General features: G+C 33.3%; 1 protein-coding gene across 1 annotated transcript in view; it reads left to right on the forward strand.

The window, feature by feature from the left end:
- The window catches only part of LOC114326001 (uncharacterized), a 37,865-nt gene that overhangs the window by 8,568 nt on the left and 4,065 nt on the right, over positions 1–25,232 (forward strand). The window contains exons 5-8 of the mRNA XM_050651305.1: positions 1,594–1,734; positions 5,244–5,435; positions 17,952–18,197; positions 23,463–24,007. Coding sequence (XP_050507262.1) covers positions 1,594–1,734; positions 5,244–5,435; positions 17,952–18,197; positions 23,463–24,007 — 1,124 coding nt within the window. The remainder of the gene's footprint in view (positions 1–1,593; positions 1,735–5,243; positions 5,436–17,951; positions 18,198–23,462; positions 24,008–25,232) is intronic.

Here is a 25,232-nt window from a genome sequence, read left to right on the forward strand (position 1 = left end):
AACATGATCTTAAAACGCTTGCATGCGAAAAAAACAAATATTTTTAACCCGTACGCTAATTACGACGCTTTGAAAATGCTATAAAATTCAAATATCTTAGGAGGCTCTTGAACGTCCTTCTATTGGTTCGACGTCACGGGCCACGGTCAACCGGGCCTAGCAGTCGGAAACAACGCGATTAGGGTAGATATCACGGGTATATTACATTTTAATCGTCTTTAATGGAAAATTCCTAGGTATTATTTATGTTCATCTTATATATTGTAATAAGTAGTTCTCCAATCAGCTTAGTTTTAAACTGAAATTGATAAAGTTGAGTGCTACTTTGTAAAGAGTTTAAAACGCATAATATGACGGAAGAGGGTTTTTCAAAAGGTCAATCTGACTAACTTACCTACCGTTGATGTCTTCATGGTGGCACTTTTATAAAAAGTAGTGAAAGCTATTCTATTGGAGAAATGCGAGGTGTCAAGGCAAATAAGTAAGAGTTATTAATAAGCATGTTTAAACCGTTTATAACAATAGTTTGGTACCATTATATTATAGTATACGGTTTACCCCGTGGGTTTGATCTACCTACCTCTAATCGAAGGATTTCGTATATCCTGGAAAAGATTACGGTGTAATTTGCATTATAATAAAGATTATATATTATTGTAATGTTTATTAGTACCTTCTGGAGCCTTTCATTATTGTGTTCAAAGCCTTCTGAGAAAAGATTATGGTGATTAGCAGACGTACCGATAGAACGTGTACATAGCCAACAAAATCTTTCTTTACAAAGTTAATAATACGCATAAATAAGAAGAATCAATATTGTAATTTTACAAGTTAATATCTTTATCATTTCAGCTTGTACTTACACCGCATCCCTCGGTAGACCGCAAGCTATAGTAGAAACCCGACTGTAGACCGCATACTATAGTAGCACCAATACTTTTTAGTTACTCTTACTTTTATTACTAAAATTTTTGTTTATTTTTAAGTTACTTGTTTCTTCTTTGTTCTTCAACACAAGAAACGACAAAAGTAATTTCATAAAAAAGAACTTTTTGATACATGTCAACACAGATAAAATGTTAATATTTTGCTTGTCACAGAAAAAATCATTTTTGCCACAGAGCAAAACAAGATATTTCTCACAATAAAACACTGAAAAACGTTTGTTTTTCTATACTTCCACAAAATTTATTACAACTATGTTATTACTACAGCTGTTTCGGCAAAGTGCCTTTCTCAAGTGATTTGACAAGATATTTCAACTATATTATTTTATCTATGGGCAAACTGCATTAAATGCAATAGCCCACCGAATGGGCAAACGATACGAGTGGCCTGTGACGTCAGACCCCAGCTCTCGCTTTTGAAGTTGTTTGAAACGGAAATTTTAGGCGCGGAACTTTGACCATATGTTTTACGTACACTATTCATTGTTAAGACGTAATATTTTGAATAAAACATTTTAAAACATAAATTAACAATTTTATGCAAAAAAATTTTTAGTGCAAGTTCCCTATTCCTTTAATTTGAAGTAAAATTGTATACCTACTAAAAAAATTATATTAAATAAAGAAATTATAAAACATTTTTTAGAAATACACATCTGAAGAAAGTTATGAGAAGGAAGTAAATAAGGAAGAGCCAAGTGAGGAAGATACTGCATCAAATCTTGAATGCGAGGATGGCAATTGTGATTCGGAAGATGAAATAACTGTTTACAGTAATGAAAAATACGTAAGTTAGTTTATTCTCTTTATTTTATCATTCTTAGAGTCTTAATTATTACGCTTCACGTATTTTTGGTATGTATTTAACCATTGCCATCCTTGCTATTATTTTTTATTCCTGTATAACTTTATATTTAGTGCATTTATGGTACATACAAGGTATTTTAACTTAGCAACTCGTTTTAAAGGTTTATTATATACTAATTAGTCCAAATTCTAAAGACAAAAAACCTAGACAAAAGAGACTTACGAATAATAACAAACCTTTACTGGAATCAAAGAGGACAAATTGTAATAGATAACGAACCCAGTCCAGAAATTGAAATCAGGAGAGGAGTTAGGCAGGGGTGTATTATGTCTCCATTAGTCTTTAATGTATATAGTGAAGCCATTTTTGAAGAAACATTACTATCTCAAAGTGAAGGAATAGTAATTAACGGAAAATCTGTTAACAATATAAGATATGCAGATGACACCGTGATTATGGCAAGCTCTGCTGAACAACTCCAATTACTACTAAATAGGACAAACAGTTTCTGTGAAGAATATGGACTAAAAATGAACATAAAAAAGACCAAATACCTGATAATAACTAAGAAAATAAACATCATCAATAAACATCAATGCCTAGGAACCTGGATTTCGGAGAAAAATGATCAAACAACAGAACTAAGGACCAGAATAGAAACAGCAAGAAATGCGTTTGTTAAAATGAAAACAATTATCTACAACAAAGACCTTAGATTAGAATTGTGAGTAAGAGCTTTGAGAAGCTACGTGTTCTCGATACTGCAATATGGACTTGAAAGCTGGAGATTGAAGCAAGAACACATAAATAAATGTTTCATTTGAAATGTGGTGTTACAGAAGGATGCTTAGAATAGCATAGGCACAGAAGAAAACGAACACGGAAGTATTGGGAGAAATGGGCAAAGACTGCGAAATAATAAACACAATAAAAATAAGAAAGTTGCAATATCTGGGTCACGTAATGAGAGGACAGCGATATGAAATGCTAAGACTGATAATACAAAGAAAGATAAGAGGTGGAAGAAGTATAGGAAGAAGGAGAGTGTCATGGTTGAAGAATTTAAGGGACTGGTTTAAATGCAGTTCTATATATGCTCTTTAGAGCAGCCGTAGATAAAGTAAAGATAGTGATATCCAACCTACGATTAGGAGACGGCACTTAAAGAAGAAGAATATAGTAATATTTAGCCCGAGTTACATTATTGTCGGCCAATGTGTATGGCAATGTCATCGGCTTACCATATATTGCTAATAGGTATTTATTCGGTTTATTTTTATTCATGCAGTTGTTGTTCAATAAATGGATATATTGAATCATGTATCATGTACAGAAAGATTTTTATTGTGTGGATCATCAAATACATGGTTCCATATTTCTCGTCATGACCTGAATATTAGTCGAGGAAATGAAGCTGAAAAATGGCAAAACCTCGCAATTTTTTCGTCCAGCATCGATTTGTATAAAAATTTGGGATTAGGCTCATTACACCCTCTAGTTTATTTTCTATATTGAGCCGTTGTACGCTTTTGGTTTTTTAAGGGTGAAAACTACCCCTAATTGTTAAAAATTATAAAATAACATTTTAAACTTTAATATTGTCAACATTTGGTTCTTATTAGTTACATAATGATTGTTTTATGTTTTAAGATATACTATCATGTTATTTCAACCCTTAAAACCATCCTTGTTGGAGCTATATATAAAAAATTTACTTATCCTAAAACAATAATTTCGGCTTGCATCGATTTACATAACAATTTGGGATTAGGATTATCTCACCCTGTACTTCATATTTTATATCATGCTTAAGGGCGTTAATTATTTTTGGGGGTGTAAACTACCCCTAATTGTCAAGAATTATATAAAAACATTGTAAACTTTAATATGGGTAAAAGTTGGTTTTGATTGGTTAAATAATTATTGTTTTGTACTTAAGGATATAATATATTAATATTTCAACCCTTAAAAACCACCCTTAATAACATTACAGTTTTTATAAGTAGATATTTTAATAGATCTATACAGAAAAAAAAGTAGAATTAAAGAATTACAAAAACATTTATTTACACAAAAATACGAATTTACAAATATGTATAAATACAAATACAAATAGTTTTTTAGTCATCTTCCAGTATACGAACCGATTCTGTGGTATTATACATACATTGAAAATTATCCATAAGCGGACTATTCGAATTTTTCGAAAAAAAAATTTGGTTTTATAAACATAGCTCCTTCATTTTTGGAGATAAAAAGTTTTTTCAAAAACTACTTTGTAGGATTTTTGAATAGTTATAAGACTGTGAAAACTAAATTCCGTAGGATCCCTTAGTTTTTAATTAGGGTGGGTTTAAAGGGCTCGAATAAGGGGGTGTTTGCTCGTAAATAGAGGTTTTAAACAGCTATATCTCGCTAACTGTTTACTGTAATGAAAATATATGTACAAAGAAATTGTAGTTATTAAAAAGCTACAATTTACTAATCCATCATTTTTTTCGTATCTCCAGTATTTTCGGAGATATTTTGAAGTAAAAAGTGAAAAATGGGAAATTGCAAAAAAAATATTTTTCTTTAAATTCCAATTTTTTTTTAAATTATACCTTTAAGTAGGTCAAACTTCTTGGGTGTATTAATAATACAATTATAAAAGGAATTACAGAAAGGTGAAGACTAATTTGTAATTAGGAGGGTAGTTAGGGGGGTGTTTTCACTGATTTTTTCATAGAGAAAAGCAGGTCCCGGTTTTTTTTGATCATAAGTCGCTTAATTTTCAGGCTAGAAACTTTTTATTATTATTTTTTGAAAGGTCTAACCATATGCTTGAAAAAAATAATTTAAGTTTTCCTCGAAAAATGCAAAGTTTTTCCGTTATTTGGTTTTGAATATTTCAAATTATGTATTTGACGAAAAAAGCTAATTTTAACATGCCGTATCTCGGTTTGTATTGTTCTTAAGGATATTACAGAAAAAGAATTTGGTTTGTGTTACTATAAGATAAAATTTTTATATCCACAGTTTTTTTATTAAATGCATACTTTTCGAGGTTTTCTCAAAAAACCGTCTAAAAAAGTCGATTTTTTCTTCGAAAAACTGATACTTTCAAGCGCGAATAATTCGAAAAATATTAGTTTTACGAAGAAAATGTAAAAAACATTTTTTTCTTAGAATTGCTTTTTACGTAGATTTACATGGTTAAAATTTAATAAAAAATTCCCGCCCCCGAGATGGGGTGGCAACCACCCCCAAGGTTTTAGCGTATAGCGGCATGTTATAGAAAATGATCCTTGGACTATTTCCTACCCTTTGTGAAAATTTCAAGTAAATCCATGCTGGACGAAAAAATTGCGAACCAAAATGCTTCATTTCCTCAACTATATATATTAATTTTTATTCTTTAAATTTGCCTATTTAAATTTCCCCCTGAGATAATCTTTATATTATTAAATAATATAGTCATTATACTATCACATATTTTCCCTTTTTAGGAAACTTTGATAACTACAGAAGTAGATAAAATAAAAAGAAAGAAAAATGAAGGCAACAAGGGTGAAATCATAACCGAAATTGAATGCAAAGGAAGTGATTGTGCATTATTAGAAGAAGAAGTGAAAATGTCCGATGACGAAGAAAATTTAAAAGTTATTTCCTTAAACGATCGTATTGACAGCAACACCAAGGTATGTTATATGTTGTATGATTTACCCAATGGTAACCAATTAAGATCTATATCTAATAATATAGTTAATGGTACAGTTCTGCAAACTACTACACATCGGACTCCTTTACTCCCCATTTTTCTTCTTTAATATATTTCCTTCAAGCTACAGATAAACTGGGTAAATTCAGAGTAAACTGAGTAAAACATATAAACTAAGTAAAAGTAGCTATAAAAAATGCTAACACTGTCAGGAACTTATTTTCCATAATGAAAACTTCCAGAAAAGTTAACGTTGTTTACCAATCCCTTGTGCTAAATGTAACTCATGTTACATGGGAAAAACTAGGTGTTCACTTAGGGGTAGAGTAACCTCCCAACAGAGTGATATCAATTTATCTAAACACTCTTGTGCCCTAGCTTAGCATGCGATTGCTTTCAAACACAAGGTTAGTTTTGATGAGGTTAAAATTGTTTGTAATGAAAGAAGTTACACTAAAAGGCAGTTTCTGGAAATGGTTTGCATCGGTAAGCACCCGAATGTACTTAATAAGGGGACTGACATTAGTAACTTGAGTCAAACTTACCATACCTTTATATTATATAATTAAATTTTACTAAAATCCAGACCACGCGTTAGATTTCGGTCTCATCACTTAACAATCCAACAAGTTCATAGAGTGGTAAAACAAATAAATGCCGATTTTGAGGCCATGAGGTACTGTTCAGCGGCATTTCAGGACGTTGGGCATGCATATAGGAGACACGCAGGCCTCCTATACAAGCTAAAAAAGACATTACTGCATAGCTTTTACATTGTTCTTGAATCATATTTATCAGGTAGGTGAAACTTCATTAAATATCAAGATGCAACTTCCCAACTCTATACTATAATAGCTGACGTACCACAGGGTAGCGTGCTGAGACCTACCTTGTATCTCTTGTTTACCGCAGATATACCGACTCTTCAGGAACTACTAGAAGAGAGACCACCTACAGAAGAAATTATTTTAGGAACATTTGCCTATGAAACTGCAATCCTAGTCTCACATTATGACCCTATGTATGCCTCGCATCTCCTTCAAGCGTATCTAAACAGAATACAAGATTGGTTTTTGGAATGGAAAATTAAAGTCAGCGAATGAAAATCTATTCATGTTACAATTTGAAGACGAAGAAGAACCTGCCCCCCTGTTACTTTAAATAATCATCAATTACCTGCATTCAACGAGGTAAATAATCTTGGTATTCATTTGAAAAGAAGCTTCACATGGAAGAAACATATTTGGACCAAGAGAAAGCAACTAGGTCTCTAATTCAGAAATATGTATCGGTTAATTGGTCGTTCATCAAGGTGATTCCTGGATGAAATTGCTGCTCTATAAGGCAATACTTACGCCCATCTGGACATATGGGTTGGAACTATGGGAAACAGTCAGCACTTTAATACATCGAAATCATTCAACGCTTCCAACTAAAAATCCTTGAACCATCAACAATGCACCACGGTTAATCAACAACAGAATTATTCATCGTGACCTGAAAATAGATATGGTACAGGAAGTCACCAAAAAGCGTAACACTGCATACATTACCAAGCTGGAAGATCATAAAAACCAGTTTGCACTTAACCTCCTAGGTCCTAGACCCTAGTCAAATCCCAGGAGCAACGTAGGTTAAAGAGATCCAAACCACTGGACTTACCATTTAGAATAAACTTGTAAACTAATTGGTTAATAAAATGAATAACCATTTTCAATTTCGTTGCAATACGAAACTACAGCCGCATCATTATTCCAGTTGAATCAGAGAGTGCAGCAAGCACCTCTACCGGTTTCGAAACTTATTAGTCTCTCATTAGGAGGCACATATGCTGCTCTCTCTGACCCAACTAGGACAAACCCCGGCGTGCAGTCACGGATTGCAACAAACGAAAATGGCAGGGATGCCCTAGCTGCAACTGCTAGCAAAAGACTAAGTTTTCAATCTAATAGCACATAAAACAACACCAAAAAACTCTGTTCCACATCCTACCAGACTGAAAACAATGGAAACCTTCTCTGGTAACGCCTCCGAGGCTTCTACAATTTGCAAGCCATAACGGATGCTGAGACTAAGGAAGATGAGGGAATTTTACAATTTGTAATTCACGTCCCATCTGCTCAGCGCGGTAAAGTTCCAACGAGAATGGTTCCCTTCGTACTCCAATCAGAGTAAACATATAAATCAAAAATGAAAAAGCATTTTCAATTTCGTTGCAAAACGAAACTACAGCCGCATCATTATTCCAGTTCAATCAGAGAGTGCAGCAAGCACCTCTACCGGTTTCGAAACTTATTAGTCTCTCATCAGGAGGCACATAATATGCTGCTCTCTCTGACTCAACCAGGACAAACCCCAGCGTGCAGTTACGCATTGCAACGAACGAAATGGCAGGGATGCCCTAGCGGCAACTGCTAGCAAATGACTAAGTTTTCAATCTAATAGCACATAAAACAACACCAAAAAATGCTGTTCCACATCCTACCAGACTGAAACCAATGGGAACCTTCTCTGGTAACACCTCCGAGGCTTCTACAATTTGCAAGCCATAACGGTTAATGGGTTAATAATTATTACATGTATATATAATTCCTATACAACTTTATAATAATTGTACTTTGATTTTACCAGTGGGTAAAATCTTTCTTGTATTACTACTTTTATATTGACTGTTGATACTTAGTAGATTGCAAAATACTTTTAAAAAAAGAATTAAATTAATTTTGAAAAAAGTGCGTTCAATTTCAATTATAAAAAGAGGACGTTCACTGATAGTCCTGGATCCCGCGTACCAAAAAAAATTATTAATAGTAAGATAAAAATTTGTTAATAGCTTAACGGTGTCTAGTCAGCCAAATTTTGATGTATGGGAACACTGGAACAGGGGAAGTTTTAATTGTGGAAGGTGATTTTAATTGTGGAACGTGTCGTCCTAAAAAGTTTATGATTGTGAAAACTAGCAGGTTGTTTTTAAGAGTATTCAATAGCAAACTGTATCATCATCGTACGAGTCCACTGCTGGACATAGGTCTCCCTCAGCTCTTTCCGTCTGTATCTGTTGTGTGCGTCTTGCATCCGATAACACGCTTCAGGGCGTCGGCCCATCTGGTTGGTGGGCGTCGTCTGCTCTGTAGACGGAGCAGAGGAAACTTTTTACAATATATGAAAAAATGTTTGTCCGACATTGAGCATTTTAATAAGTCCGACATGAAGAACATGTCAAATAATAGAATTTACATTGGTGGTAAATAGCAGTCTGATTTTTGCATGAGAGTTTAATGAAAGGGTAACAAATCAATTGGAAGTTCTGTCCGACAAAATACATGGGACGTTTTCGTATTCTGACGTTCGAAACCTGTAACCTATTTCATTTCACAATTAAAACTTCCTCTGTTCCAGTGTTCCCGTACATCAAAGTTTGTCCGACTAGACACCGTCAAAGCTATTAACACATTTTCTGCTTGCTATTAATAAACTTTTTTTGGTACGCGGGATCCAGGCCTATGACTCATTCCACATATTCATGTAAATCTTCTTCTTATAGGTTTTATCGTAAAATCGCTAAAAAGAATCTAATTACAAATGCTCGGCAGATAATCCAGTTATTAATTAGAACTAGCATGAAAGTAGAAACAATTAATCCGCAAATTAAAATTATTAATATAAACACTTGACTGCTTTACTGGCAACCTTCATTTCTTCTTCGACTTTCGTTTAATTAACACATTGTCTTACTCCTTTTTCAGAAAAGTGCGTAAAATAGTGTAATGTGTTCGTAAAATAAACTATGTGTTAATGGATTATCAATATTATCGATATTGATATGTTGGTTCAGTTAAAAAAGTATTGTGCGCTATGTATGGTGAGTTTTTTATTACTAAGGAACGGTTTTAATAGAAATAGTACATGAAATAATTAATAATTTCACTTGTGGTGCCTTGTTGTCCTTAATTGTTAGTGACTACACTGGCAAATCTGTCTTTGTTCAACGCGGCTCTAAACAAAGATGATGAATCAAGGCTGATATTTTTAAGCCATGAAATCTGGTGCCTACTGGGACCCCGATTCCTTCAATCTTCCCCTAGATGATCAGTTATGTAAGGCGGTACTTTTCGTTTCTCATTATGTGTTCAACTTTTCTAACTAAGAGCTGTTCCCTATCTATGTATCTATTTTCCTCAGAACATTTTCGTTGGTGGTGTGAGTTGTCCAAGTTTAAAGGCTTCTTACTTGTCCATCAGAGTTATATTGAGCGTCCAGGTCTCCATTCCATACAATACTATTGACCATACATAGCAATGCAGAAAGCAACATCTAAGACTGATATTAATGCTACTGTTACAAAATGAGCTTTTCATTTTGATAAAGCCTTGTCGGGCTACCTCTATTCTCGCTCTTACTTCTTGTTTATAGTCAAGTTGATTGTTGAACGAGCTACCAGCAGCCAAGATATTTGTATTGGTCTACGTATTCAAGCTGCTATCTAGAGCCCGTACTGTGAGGTTCTAACCTCAGGACGAGCAACCCAGAGTATGGAGAAATCCTAGGTTGCCGTGATGTAAAATCAAGGAGACTGCTTTACTGACAACATTCATTTCTTCTTCGACTTTCGTTTAATTAACATATTGTCTGACTCCTTTTTCAGAAAAGTGCGTCTAATAGTGTAATGTGTTCGTAAAATAAAAATATGTGTTAATAGTAGGGGAGCGAAGTATGCTAAATGTGCTTTCACTCGAATGCTTTGGGGACCTATTGGGTTGTGAAGAGTAGGTTCTAAAACCAAAAAAGTTAAGTAAAGTTTTCCATTTTAGTGGGGACTTTCCATTTTTAATTTAATTTTCCATTTCCAACAATCGTTTTTTCCGATTATAGCGCCACCTCTCCATAATTTGAAAAAATTTTTCGAATAAAAGTTGCTTATTTTTACGTGAAGAATCCAAATCTGGAATAAAAATTTGGGGCTCCTATTTAAGATTTTAAAGTAACCCCCCACCCCAATTTCGTGGGGGGTCGTGTTTGGTACCATTGGATAGATTTTTCAAAAATATTGATTAAGTGTATTTTGCAGTTTTTCGATCTAATATTTATTTTGCGAAATATCGCGGATTTATATTTAAAATTTTAAATTTACCCCCCACCCCTCTCCGTGGGAAGTCATGTTTGGTATCATTCGATAGATTTTTGAAAAATATTGAAAACGTATTTTTTAGTTTTTCGATCTAACGTTCATTTCGCGAATTATTCGCTTTTTTTGTGAAACTTTTTAACTCGCCCGTTTTGTTACGACCCGCTCAAATCGTCAGATTTTTTGTTTTGCATGTACTTAACTTACAGTCGAAAAAATGAAAGAATACCCATGAACGATCACATCAATCACATATTTTGTATTTGCTGTTTTTTTCATAAATAACAAACGAGAGAGATAAATTATTAATAATCTGAATAATATGTGATTAATGTGATCGTTCATGGGTATTCTTTCATTTTTCCGACGTACCTTATCTTAATCTGATGATTTCGAGTTTTTCTAAGGATAGATTTTTTTTTCGGCCCCCCTTAACGAACTCCCCTGTGTTTAGAAGAGCCAATATATGGTAAAGGTACATCTACAGGGTACCAGGGTTCTCCCCATATGATAATCTGACGCGCTCGAGTAACTGCAAAAATCCCCGCTTGGGCTCCACTACCATAGATGGATGATCAATTTGCGATATTGATATGTTGGTTCAGTTAAGAAAGTATTGTGCACTATGTATGGTGAGTTTTCGTGAGTAACGATTTTAATAGAAATAGTACCTACATGAAATAATTAGAGTAAATAAACTACATGGTCTTTTAAAAACCAATCATTTAAAGGGCAATATTTGAATAAACATGTACCTCAAACAGCACGTCCTTTACATTTAACCCGGCACCTGCCACGTGGGGTGCTACCAGCACCCCTTAACACATTTTTATCAAATATTTGGTATTTCAAGTTTGGTAACCGAGCTGTGCGTCATAGTAGCTTTCTATAATATTATATAGCATAGATGTGTTAGTGTTTTAAGTGGTTATTTAGTGTCATTCTGAACTTATAGCTCTAAAGTCGAATTGGGGTGTCATCATCTGGCACTTTAAGTTTTAAATTCTTTTTGTATTTTTGATAAACAGGTCAAATTTACATTTTTTATTGAAATAACTGATTTAAATTATTAATATAGACTCTATACTCACTAAATCTTAATTTTTTAGATATTTTACTTGACTTCATTTATTATGGCTAATTTGCTTATAACATCTTTTTCATTTTATTTTTTAACTTTTATAACATATAATTGGCTAATAAGTTAATAAAACATGTTTTTTTTATATTCTTGTGTTACTCAACGCATTATTTTGTTTTTTAAACAGGTAGATCACAGAAAATTTTTAAGGGGTGCTGTGAGCACCCCACGTGGCAGTTGGCGCCTTGCAAAGCCACGTGGCAGGTGCTGGGTTAAGTAGGTAAACAAGAAAATGTTTTATATTGCAAATTGTTGATTTAGACCATGATATTTCAATACAAGTTTGGCCACGATTTTATCCCTTATGTCTTTGAGAATACTGAAAGGTGAAATCAAGAAGAGTAAAATACGTGAAAACTGTTGGGTTTCCTAGTTGCACTTGATTTTTTTTTCTAAAGTCGTCTCTTATACACCGGTTGTATTGCAGCCAATTGGATTATTGTACATGTACATTTGTACATATTCTATTTCTTCGTTAGACTCATTCCAAAATTCTGGAATCCTGTACCTACCAACTTGAATAGGTCTAGTGGATGGTTTCCATATACTTCTGGACTTGGTGTGGACTCCAAAAAGTGTTTCCCGCCTGCGATCTAAGTCCTCGCAGACATGAAAGATATGATTGACTTCTTCTTCTTAAGGTGCCGTGTCCGTATTTAGTAGTTGACCGTCATCATGTTTAAAATTTCCTTAAACCCGTACCTATCGACTGCTGCGCGAAATAATTCTTCTACTTGGGAACAATTGCCTAATATTACGCAGCCATAAAAGGTTCTTTTGACCAATTCATCTATTTTCCTATACTTTTCCTTGCATTATAAGTCGAGGAAGACGGTATTTAAATCCTCGAAATTCCTCTATTTTATACGGCTAAAGTATTCTGTTTTGTTCTCTGTATGATGTTTATCAGCAGACGCAGACGATGTGCGATGGTTCACTATATGTAGCTAAAGCCTGAAAGAGCCCTATTGATGTATCCTATCGTAGATACATGCTTACCAGTTTGTTTCACGAGGGTTACGATAAGTTTTCTTGATAGGCTCATTATCTGTTATTTCCAAACAGCAATTGTTACAAAAGTTGGTTTGTTTCCTAAATCGAGGATATGTATGATCCATAACAAAGTGTACTAACGATTCTCTGCTTTATTTAGTGTTTGTACTTACTCGAGTCAGATGGTGTGCATTCATATTACAGCCAATGATCAGGTACAAAGCATTTATCCCTCAATTTCTCATTAGTTATTACATCTTCCTTGTTGGTGGTTGTTTCAAGATTATCATATAGAATTTATATTGATCCGAGAATAATCTTCTTCCTCTATAGTCTTCATCTTTACCGTCGTTAAATCTCTGGACGAAGATTCATCAACGGCAGTGTTTTGATATATCGTTGGACTATTATATGAGTCCTCAGAACTCCGGCAAATCGGCTAAATACAAATTTTTCACTAATGCTCGATAGACCTCTTTGGCTCTTTATTGTAGGAAACTTCTTTTTTAAACCTTTCTTTTAGGAAAGCTACATTAAGCCTGTTTAAATCAATATAAGTTCTGACGAAGCTGTCTTATGATTCACCTGTAGGACTCTGATTGGAGCTATCAAGGCTTCTGATGGTTTTTAAGGAAACTATTCCAAGGCTTTAATATGGATCAAAATAAGTAACTGTCAATGCTTTGAGTTGGAGAACAACGAGGCTTTCATTTTAAGATTTTGATTTGGAATTATTATCGGTATTTCAAGGGTCTTTATACTATTGCCACCTTGGGTACTTTTGTGATACTTCTATAAGCTCTACTCATTAGAGATAGGTTTGTTGCGATGGGTTATGGTATTTCTCGAGGTCTTTTTTACCTTTGGATTGTACCAGTTTTACTACTCTAGTTGAATCTGGTAATCAATCTTTTGTTGAATCCTGGTAATCAGTTGAATTCTGGACACTCACTGAAGCGACAGAGAAAAAACTTGAAGCCGTCGAGATGTAGTTATCCAAGCGAATCCTAAGGATATCATGGACAAACAAGATAACCAACGAGACCGTATTACGAAGAATGGGGAAAAAAAGAGGTGATGTATACCATTAAAAGGAGAAAATTAGAATATCTCGGACACATAATGAGAAACGGCACTAAATATACAGATTACTGAAGGTAGTACTTCAAGGCAAAGTATTCGGAAAGCGAGGAATTGGGAGAAGAAGAATATCTTGATTAAAGAACCTGAGAAAATGGTTCTCCACAACAACAACTAATCTATTTAAAGTATCAGTTAATCAAATAATTATAGCCAGAATGATCGCCAATATTCGAAACGAATAGGCACCAAAAGAAGAAAAAGAAGAAGACTTAATCTTTTAGTGCCTCAGAGTCTGTTCTCTCCCGTTCCCGTTAGATTTTTGTTTCTGATCTCAGAAAAGTCACTCAGTATCTCTTTCCTTTCTTATCATCTCGTTGTCTACATTTGAGTCCACGAATTGGAACGAAATACCGCGGTATGGCTATAAATCCACCAGAGTTTTCTGGTGCATCGCTTAAAGCAACATTTTTTCCCTGTACCATGGATCCCCTAGGAACGATATTTGGGATTTGGGAGCGCAAGGACTGTAGCCCAAATCTGACCATGTGATGAGATAGTTGTAGTATTAAAGCTCTGTGATTATGTTGCAATAGCTGTATTTCCGCACATTGTTCTCTTAACAGTGTATCCTTAGCTATTATTATTTATTTTTTAATATCTTTGGCTATCCTTTTGTTTAATGTCTGGCGTTTCATTGACAACTACAGAAGTGGAATTAAAAATCAATACGAGCCTGTTAATTTGTTACATTTTTACATTTTAAATCCTTTTATTGATTTTTCCAATTATTGTGGAGTTCATTTCCACCAATAAAACTCTGTATTAGGCAGGTGCGGATACAGAGGGGGGTCAACGGGTCCATGGACCCCCCTATTGTATTTAGTCTATAAGGATTTTTTTATTATTTATTATTTTTTTCTGTCAGCCAGAGCTCAATTCCTTTGATACCATATGTATCTGAAATTACTGAATGTTATCCTTAGAGTAAGTGTGAGTCGTATGGCTAAATCTGGAAAATAAAATATTTGCGGTACGTCTGACCCCCCTATTGTGAATTTCTAGATCCGCACCTGGTATTAGGTACATATTCCAATATTGTAACGAAGGCTTATTATTTACAGTCTTAGACCATATAAATATCTTTTGCACAATAAAACGAGGTATTAGATTTTTATTGTTTTAAAATAATCTCATTTTAATCGCTTTAATTATTTGAAGTTGAAACTTTCCATCATATGAAAAGCATTCTAGATGGATAATCTAATTGATGAAATAACCAAACTTGTTTTCACTTTACTTTCTTAGTCGCAAATAAAATAATCTTTTACAAAAAAATGTGTTTATTCGTTTCTTATGCTATTTGATGTTAACGGTGAATCCTCGGTAAACATTTACTTGGTTATATGCTTGAGTGTGCTTTATTTCATGCTCTACATAAGTTCAACGGAGATGCTTACATACTCATGTATTATGTGGTTTATGGTTAATGTGATTAAAAAATTTTAACCAATTAATATAGTTTGCTGTTTCGGTGTAAAAGGATAAAATGATGTAAAATATTGTTTAACATAGCCTTAAGAGATTTTATGTATGTACTATCAAATGTATGTCAAATGTAATTTTCTCTAGTTTGCATAGATTTATTACTTTTCAAAGTTTTATTAAGCCCATCTTAATAAAATTATATATAGTGTGTCAAATATAGAAGGTAGGTACCCTCTATAAAGATAAATAAAAGGTACTGGACATAAACATTAATGATACGCAATTTGGGTTTCGCAAAGGCCCAGGAACTCGTGAAGCTCTTTATTCGCTTAATATACTAATGCAAAGGTGCCTGGATCTCAATCAAGATATATTGCATGTTTTATTGACTATAATAAAGCATTCGACAAAGTGCGATATGAACAATTAATGCATGTCCTAAAATCAAAGAAGACAAACTAAAATGACCTCAGGATTATATGGATGTTATACTATACGTATATTATACGTATACGTATACTATACACTATACTTTACTATACTATATGTTATGTTATACTATACTCTTGAAAGAAAAGACATAGATAATAAAGATCTGCGAATAATTCTCAACTTATATTGGAATCAGAAAGCTAATATCAAAATAGAAAATGAGATATCAAAAGCAATAGAAATACGTAGAGGAGTAAGACAGGGATGCGTTTTGTCACCACTGCTATTTAATGTATATAGTGAAAGCATCTGTCAGGAAGCCCTTTTGCAAGCAAATGAAGGAATCGTAATCAATGGAGAGGTTGTAAATAATATTCGATACGCAGATGACACTGTACTAGTTGCAAGAACAGTAGAAGAATTACAACGATTACTTACAAACATAACTATTGCTTGCAACAATTATGGCATAAACATTAATATCAAAAAAACTAAGTATATGGTCTTCAGTAAAATCATGACACAACCAGTACATATTAGTATAAACGGCATTCAAATTGAAAAAGTATCAAGTTACAAATACTTGGGAACTTTAATAAACGAAACTGGAGACCAAAACAATGAAATAAAAAGACGTATCGAAATTGACAGGGCCACCTTCATAAAGATGAGAAAATTCTCCTACAACAGAGATATAAGCATCCCTCTACGATTAAGAATGCTAAGAGGCTACGTATTTAACACGCTATTATACGGTGTAGAAGCCTGGACCCTCAAACAGAACAACATAAAAAATATTGAAAGTTTCGAGATGTGGTGCTACAGTCGAATGCTGAAGATAAGTTGGGTTGAAAGAATCACAAATTTTGAAGTAATACGAAGGATAGGAAGAGACTCAGAAATTTTGTTAACGATAAAACGAAGAAAACTCGAGTATTTGGGTCATCTGATGAGAGGTCATAAATACGCATTACTTCAAAATATAATGCAAGGAAAAATAGAAGGAAAACGGAATCCAGGCCGTAGAAGAATGTCATGGATGCGGAATTTGAGAGAGTGGTTTGGCTGCACCACTAATGAACTTTTTAGGTCAGCTGTAAACAAAGTCAGGGTAGCCTTGATGATTTCCAATCTTCAATAGGAGTGGCATAAGAAGAATGAAATCAAAGAAGATAAACTAAAATGACCTCAGGGTTATATCGATGTTATACTATAAGCAACTAACAAAAGTACGTGTTAACGATCAGCTGTCAGAGGAAACTGAAATCAGACATGGAGTGAAACAGGGATGCGTGTTCCTCAAGTTCTTTGTTTATAACAATCTTATCGACATCCGGATCAAAAAATTCGTGTTCTACGGGTCAAAATACATAAAAAAACTTGGGTAAGTCCATCTAAATAAAGGAGCCCGTAGCATCCCTCCTGGACACAGCACTAATTTGTTTATAAGCCAAAAAATTGTTTATAACTTTAAAACATTACTGAGGCTGCTTAAATAATCCTATTTCAATTCTGTAAAATGCATTAGATAGGTGGAGTGCTTCTTTATATGTAAAAAAAATTGACACATCTTTGTATGTTCCAGTTTTTGTTATACAAGATTTTAAAAAAATTTTTTTTTTTTTTAAGTTTAGATTGCAAAATTATTATGCAAAATCTAGTAAGTCAATTTTAATGAAATTTGGTGGACGGTTTTAGCACATAACAAAAATTTTCTAAGCGAATTAAGAAGGTTCCAAGTGTAACAACCTAAGTGATGGAAAAACATTGAATAAGGACAGGCTTGTTTTGCCCCCTTATTTTATATTTTTTATTATTTTCCAGCAAGGGTGTTGAATTAAGACATTTATAACTAATCGTATCTGATAGAAAATTTAATTATCTTTGTTTTATTCTTATACGACTTTGTTCCAAAATGAATCGTTTTAAAGTTATAAGCAAAGAAAATAGAAAAAAAACAAAATTTTTTGAAATTTTTAAATATTTTATTTTTTTTTATGAATGTTCCGGGCATATTTGAGCAGGAGCATAAGTCAATTATTATTAACGAAGTTATCACCTAACTTTATCCGCAAAATTTTGAATGCCACCTCTCACATCCACCTAAAAACAGATCCTTCCTGGTCTAATTTTAAAAATGGCAGCTAGTAGACGTTTTAGGGGATAGGTACCTATATTAGATTTTGTAGATTAGTTTATTCTCACAACATTTGCAAATAATAGTTTTTTTTTTTCAGTTAGTGTTAGTCCTGCCTCCAGAAAATGTGGTCGTTAGTAAAAAGACTCACAAAAAGAGAAGCACCGACGACTCATTTAACGTTAATATTGGAGCTGGATATGGTGTAGGAGTAGATCAAAATTTAAATTTGCCCAACAGTACAACTACGATTAACTCTGCAAATTACATCACTGGATTATTAAAGAATGAAGCTGTTATTGTGGGGCGACCTCTCCAACCCTTGCCTCAGCCAGAAGGAGAAATGGTAACTTCCAAAACAGTTATTTTTTTTTTTTTAGTTTTTTCTTCATTTTCGATATACTTTATAATTGAGGGGGCCAGACGTAAAAGTGTTTAAGTGCAGTTTTGGTAGTTCTGAGATAATCAGCTTCAAAGTTGTTTGAGTTTTATAAATTCAAGGAGTCATTAAACTAAAATTTGTCTAGTGTACAATGTACTATAAAATTATAAAAATATTACGGTATATTATTACCCTTACTATATCCTTCCTTTTTTAAATTATTAAAAAAAATGTACTTTAATCGGTACATGGTGTTGATAAATGTTACTGGTAAAACGGTTCAAGTGCAGATGTTAACTACGGGAGAGATTAAATGTCCAGCAAACGACGGCACTGTTGCCAGATTTACCTTTTTCCTTTTAGCGGGAATTTTAAAATTAGTCTAATGCCACTTTGGTTTTAAAAGAGAGTTCTGTATTCTTAAATTTATAACCTTACTTTTACAAGTAATTAGGATTATTTTATTTACATTTTTACATGTAAATATTGAAACAAGTATTGTACTGTGTCATAATTTAAAACTCATGTTGCAGTATTTTGAAAAAAAAAATGAAGCTCAAAAGAAATATACTTATACAGTACAAATTATTTTTTAATGGGAATGGAAATTTACGATTTCAAAGGTGAAAATGTGTTGGGATAGTATAGATGGACACTTTTTTATTTTAGTATTAAGTGGTTACATAATTATTCAGAATATTAATAAAATTACTAGTAATTTGAATTAGTTTTAATATGTATTATAATGGTATTAATTCTCATCATGTATCTGGCTAAATAGCTAAGTGCTAAAGCTGCAAAATAAAAAAAATTGAAAAAACATTCTTAGTGGCCTAGCACCTTTACTTTGCCTGGGGGCGAGGCGAGTTAATAAATTCTATTTTCTTATTGCAGTCATTTTGTGACGGCTTAAGAAGTTACATAAATGATGTCTTTAGGCTTTGAAATTTTAACCGTAGAAAGACATCTTTATGACTTGTATTTACATGATATAGGGCTTTTCACTCAGTCATTTGTTTCGAGCTTCTGTTATGTGTTGTCTAATATTAATATATCTATGTCATATGTTATTGATATTGCCAATGATACAAACCAAAGACGTATGACGTAGATATATTAATATTATATGACACTTGACCGAAGCTCGAAACAAATGACAATCGATGAAAAGCCCTATTCAATAGGGCATTTCATTCACAGTCATTTGTTTCGAGCTTCTGTCATGTGTCACATAATATTAATATATCTACGTCGTACGTTATTGGTATATACCAATGATACAAGCCAAAGACATATGACGTAGATACATTAATATTATGTGACTCATGACAGAAGCTCGAAACAAATGACAATCGATGAAAAGCCCTATTGGCGTCTTGATCAGGATATTGCTGGGTGTACACAAGTAAACAACACTTTTTTGATTAAAAGGTTTATTTCATTAAATCAAAACTTACATGGATACAATTTAAATAAGATATTTTTTCTATTTAAGGCAATATAATATAAGATATATATTTTAGTATAACTCTCCTACATTAACAAGCTTTAACACATTCAGTGGCCATGACGTATGGGTAGCATCACGAAGGTTTTACGGAAGGTACTGACGACACATAAATTATGTGAGTAGTACTGTGTAACTAAATAAATGATTTAAGTATGTGGTACCAGCCAAGTGGAGCTTGTTCGAGATGGGCACCAAACATGTTAATCTGGTCATGCACAGAGACTTATACTATAATATGTTATATCTCATATTGCTCACTCATTACTAATGTAGTGAACAATATGAGATGTAATATTATGAGACAATATACCTATTATATATTATGGTATAGCTCTCCATGAGTGCCAAGTTTTAAACTTAACTGATAACAACTAATGGATACCCTTTTATCCAAAATTTTATGAAAATTTTGAATGGTCATATTGGTATTAATTCCACAACCCCTTCCTATAACAATAGGCCCATTGTTGGATGTTATTGCAGTAATTCTACTGGAAATACTTACTAAAATTGTATGTATCTGCATCACTTAGAAGTCTACCCAAAAAGCTATTACTACTCTCTACTCTAATATAAACCATCATTAATACATCTTGTATACATAATAGGATTTTTTTCAGAATCAGATATTTTATTAAGATTTACTTACCATGCCCTATATATGTGCCAGGCACTTAACAGTCTATTAGGAGCAATACCCATTACATTTGACGAGGCATTGTAAAAGGTGTCGCTTATGCCTGATATGAAAACATTTGACTATACATATAATACCAACACAGACATGTATTTAAAAAAATTGGTAAATTAAAGTAGGTATCTTTTCTATTTGAAAATAAGAAAGCAGTACAAAATCCATTCCCAAATTCATCTTTTACTAATACTGTCATAAGTTGAAAGTCATAGGGATTGAGCCCATGAGTTCCATCAATTGCGATAAAGGATTTACCAAACTTAATTAACATTTCCTTTTGGCACAGTATTAAGGAAAATAAGACAAAAATCATAAATGTTAAATTCAGAATGAATATCCATTAGTATGTCATGTTGTTTGTAAAATAATATTGGACATGAGTCTGTAAGCATTCAACCCAAAAATAAACACGTTGCATCATCATTGTACATATACCCATCTTTCAAATCAATGCCATAAGAGAGTTTAATGTTTCTGATATCTTTTCTTGTAAGTAAATCAATTCTTTTTAATTCGCCTCCTATGCTATTATGCTATCCTCAACAGTCTGAAGTTTACTAAAAAAGTAAAATATAGGTATAGGAGAATCAAACACACTAGTTTGAAATTGTAAACTGTAGTAAATATTCATGAGTAATATTTAAAAAGTGGTTTAGTGGTAACATTCTTGTTTTAAATTATATTGTGTACATCTATGGCAGAAAGGCAGGACCTCATAACTGAAAAATTTGTATAAAATGAGTTACTTCGGTTTTCGCTTTAGAATAAGTGTATCAGCACCTATTAAACAGCTTTTAGAGCTGGGAAAGCCTTTTGGAAGCCTTCCGGAAACTTTCCCAGCTGTAATAGCTGCCGATACACTTATTCTAAAGCGAAAACTGAAGTAACTCATGTTTTTATATGTAAATATTTTTTACAGTTTATGTAAATTTTTTCAGTTACGAAGTCCTGCCTTTCCGCCGTCGATATGCAAATATTTTACTTACATTTTTGAAGAAAGTCTCAAAATAAACTTTAAAGAAATATTTATCTGATTTTGGTATTTATGTAAGTGCTCTATATCATCCTCATGCCCGTAATGTGTTTTAAAATAGTTTCAATATTTTTAGATACTATTATTCGACTAGTACACCAAATAAACATTTTGCAGGATCCTTGGGATTTTAAAGCTCTTTCTCTATCTTGTTTTGTAAAATCATTTTTTGAGGATCACATACATATACACTCATAATAAGATGTTTCATGTTCTTGTACTCTTTTCTCTTCCTGTGCCATCCATACAGTGCAAATCTAAAAAAAACATAACAGGTGATTACATGGGCAGTTATACTACTTACAGCTTACTTTGTAATTGTATCTAATCTATTATCTAGTATTACTCTATTAGTATCGACCTACATAAAACTATCTTTGAAATCTAAATTTTTGATATCAACATCAACCTTAATACTTAAAAAATAAATAATAATGTGGAAGTTACAGGTACCTACCTAAAAGTTTTTGAATTGCAATTTTATCAACTGACTGCAACATAATGAGTTTTAAATTATGACACAGCACAATATTGTTTCAATTTACATGTAAATAAAATAATAATAATCCTAATCACTTGTAAAAGTAAGGTCAAGATTTTTGACTTGGGAAAACAGAACTGTCAAATTTAAAACCAAACTGCTATACAATTTTAAAATTCCCGCTAAAAGGAATTTGGCAACATTGCCGTCGTTTGCTGGACATTTAATCTCTCCCTGTTAACTACATATTACTAATCATTTTTGTTCCAGCTGTTATCCACAGTATAACTACAACTGGCACGTTGCATAATACTTAATTAGTCTTCAAAATTGGTCACAAGTCTAATATTTATTTACTTGAAATTAATCCTGTATTAACATGTGTTTACGCATTACAAAATACTAAAAATAGGTTTATGGTAAAATGGTTCAAGCGCACTTAAACCCGTTTTTTACTATTTGTTTTTACAGAATACTAAAAATAGTTTTGTGGTAAAACGGTTTAAGAGCACGGATAAACCTCTTTACTACCAAAGAAAACTGCAATTGCTTTCATTGAACAAAATGTAATGGCGATAGATGGCGCCTGTAGGGCGAAATATGCTTAGATCAATTTACCACCAAGTTATAATACCATTTAGGTTTGCGAATCTGTACTTAGGTCAGAATTTTAAAAAAGTGCACTTAAACCCTTTTACTTCCAAGCCCCTCAATTAATATCTTTTTTCAGCTTGTTATTGTTTCTTCTCTTCAAATTATTCGTTAACTAATGCTTTTCTACTCATTATAGGAACATTTATCCACTTGTATTTAGTACCTGCGTTTTTGTGTTTTCTTTGTACTTTTAACCTCGCACAAGATTTGGTAATGCGTCTTTTGTTTGTCCTTTCATCAAAGTCTAAAATGCAATCCCGGAATCTTATTATCTCTATTACATGCATTCCATCCTAGCGGATTCATCTTCAGTCTTCTGTGTGGAAGATCGATGTCATCTCCACCGCATTCTTGGACGTCCTAAGGATCTTCTCCCTGTCGGGGCTTAATCTCAACCTGGCAAGACGGTTATTAAGGAGCCTATGGACATGACCAGCCAATTTTCTAAGGATATATCTCTCAAAACATCGGAGTTTTCTTTCCATTGTTTTGTCAGCAATCCCGTCTTACACCCATACATGACCACCGGTTTAATAACTGGTTTACATATCCTGGTGGAGGTGGAGGCTATACATACATCTGTTTGCTACCTGAATTATCCCTTTTATCTTTACCGTAATATCGTTATCTGTGGTGATTGTCCCTCCGAGATATCTACGCTTGTCCCTGTCAAAACTATATTGATCTTTGTTATATTTTACCCTATTCTATCTCATCTCTTTTGTCTGTTAACGTCTTCTTTTTAGTTAATATCCAATAAATTTATTGTTATTGTCGATATATCTTGTATTGTATTCTCTTGTTTAGTGTAGGTAAGTTCTGTTTTATATTTATGATTCACATCCAATTTTTTTTAGTTGGAATCCAGAAGCATTCCAGTCAAGACCGAAGTTAAACAGGAAGAACCTAAGAAAGGCGTAATGAACTTTAAGGAAATCCAACAAATAATTCACAACGTCGATGACAACTCTGAGTATTCCAAAATAGTACAAGTCGTAAAAGTTCCAGCAGTGTATGAAATCCACCTAGAAAAAGTTGCTCCAGCCAAAAAGGCGGTTTCAGATAACAATAAAAAATACATACATCCGATAAATAATTTATTAAACAATCCTAAAAAAATATTATCAAAAACTAAAATCAAACCAAATCGATCGAATAACTATGTGAAGATTGATGATTGGCAGGTGGAAAGAGACAGGGAGCAGAGAAGATGGCACCCAAATCCTATAAGAAATATAAATCCCCATACGAATTTTCAAGGTGTGGAATACAATAACTTTAATAAACCGATTATAAGGGAGAATAATGGTCATGAAATTGTTAGGCAGAAAAAGACCACACAACTGGGACAAAATCATTTTCCGTTTTATCAGCCGACAATTTATACTAATAACTTGTATAGGTAAGTCAGATTTTTAATTCAATATAGCTACTTTAAATGTTAAAATTAAGGTGTTAAAATCAATGGTGAAATTATTCATAATATCAGATACGCAGATGACACCGCCATAATGGCAGAGAGTCTAGAAGACCTTCAAACCCTGTTGAACGCTGTAAATAACGAATGTGCTGCAAAGAGCTCAACGATCAACGCAAAGAAAACAAAATGGGTGGTGGTCGGAAAAATTAATATCGAAGACTAAGTACCGAAATTCTTCTTCTTCTTCTTCGTACAAATGGGATTGCTTTTGTTTGTCTGCCTCTTATTTTGTTTCAGTTGTTGTTGACTGTACATTTTCTTTCCACCTTTTCGGAGGCCTTCCGACGGGTCTTCTGCTAAACGGCTTGTTGTTTTTACAGATGTTCGCCAATCTATCTGGTCCAATTCGGTTTACATGTTCATTACAGTTTCTTTTCTTGTTTTTTTTGTACTAAAATTAAATAACAAAATCCACGAAAGGGTAGAACACTTTAGATATCTGGATAGCTGGATTGACTGCAGGGTTGAAAGTGATGAAATTTCGACCAGAATAGAACTTGCAGGAAAAAGGTTTATTAGCTAGCGTTCTGTATTGTGCAGTAGAAGTCTGTCATTGAGCACACGTCTAAGAGTATTGAAGTGCTACGTCTGGTCCGTTTTGTTCTATGGATGTGAAACCTGGACAAAAAAATGAAGAATCTTAACAAAGTAGAAGCGTTCGAGTTGTGGTGTTACCGTCGCATGCTCAGAATCCCGTGGACAGGACAGCACACATATCCAACGAACGTATGCTGGAGACCATGCACAATGAGAGAGAATTGATCAACATCATAAAAATGAGAAAGGTTCAATACTTCGGTCATATAATGAGAGGACCTAAATATCGCTTACTCCGGTTGATCATTCAGGGCAAAATCGAATGAAAACGCTCGGTTTTTAAGAAAACAACTGTCCTGGCTGCGTAATATTAGACAATGGAAGGTCGAACGGTCGCGGAATTGTTTCATATTATGTATATGTAGCTGCCGACCGAGAAACATTTCATCAGCTTATTAATACGACGAAAGCCAACGCTTGAAAGCAAGCATGGCGCACAAATAAGAAGATAGCTACGTTAAAAGACCTTCATATCTCAAAAAAAGTAAAAAATGGACCATGTTAGTAAAATTATTTCAAATATTCTATATTTTTTTGTGTGATGTTATAA

The sequence above is a fragment of the Diabrotica virgifera genome, chromosome 5, assembly GCF_917563875.1.
Source record: "Diabrotica virgifera virgifera chromosome 5, PGI_DIABVI_V3a".
NCBI classification, from domain to species: domain Eukaryota; kingdom Metazoa; phylum Arthropoda; class Insecta; order Coleoptera; family Chrysomelidae; genus Diabrotica; species Diabrotica virgifera.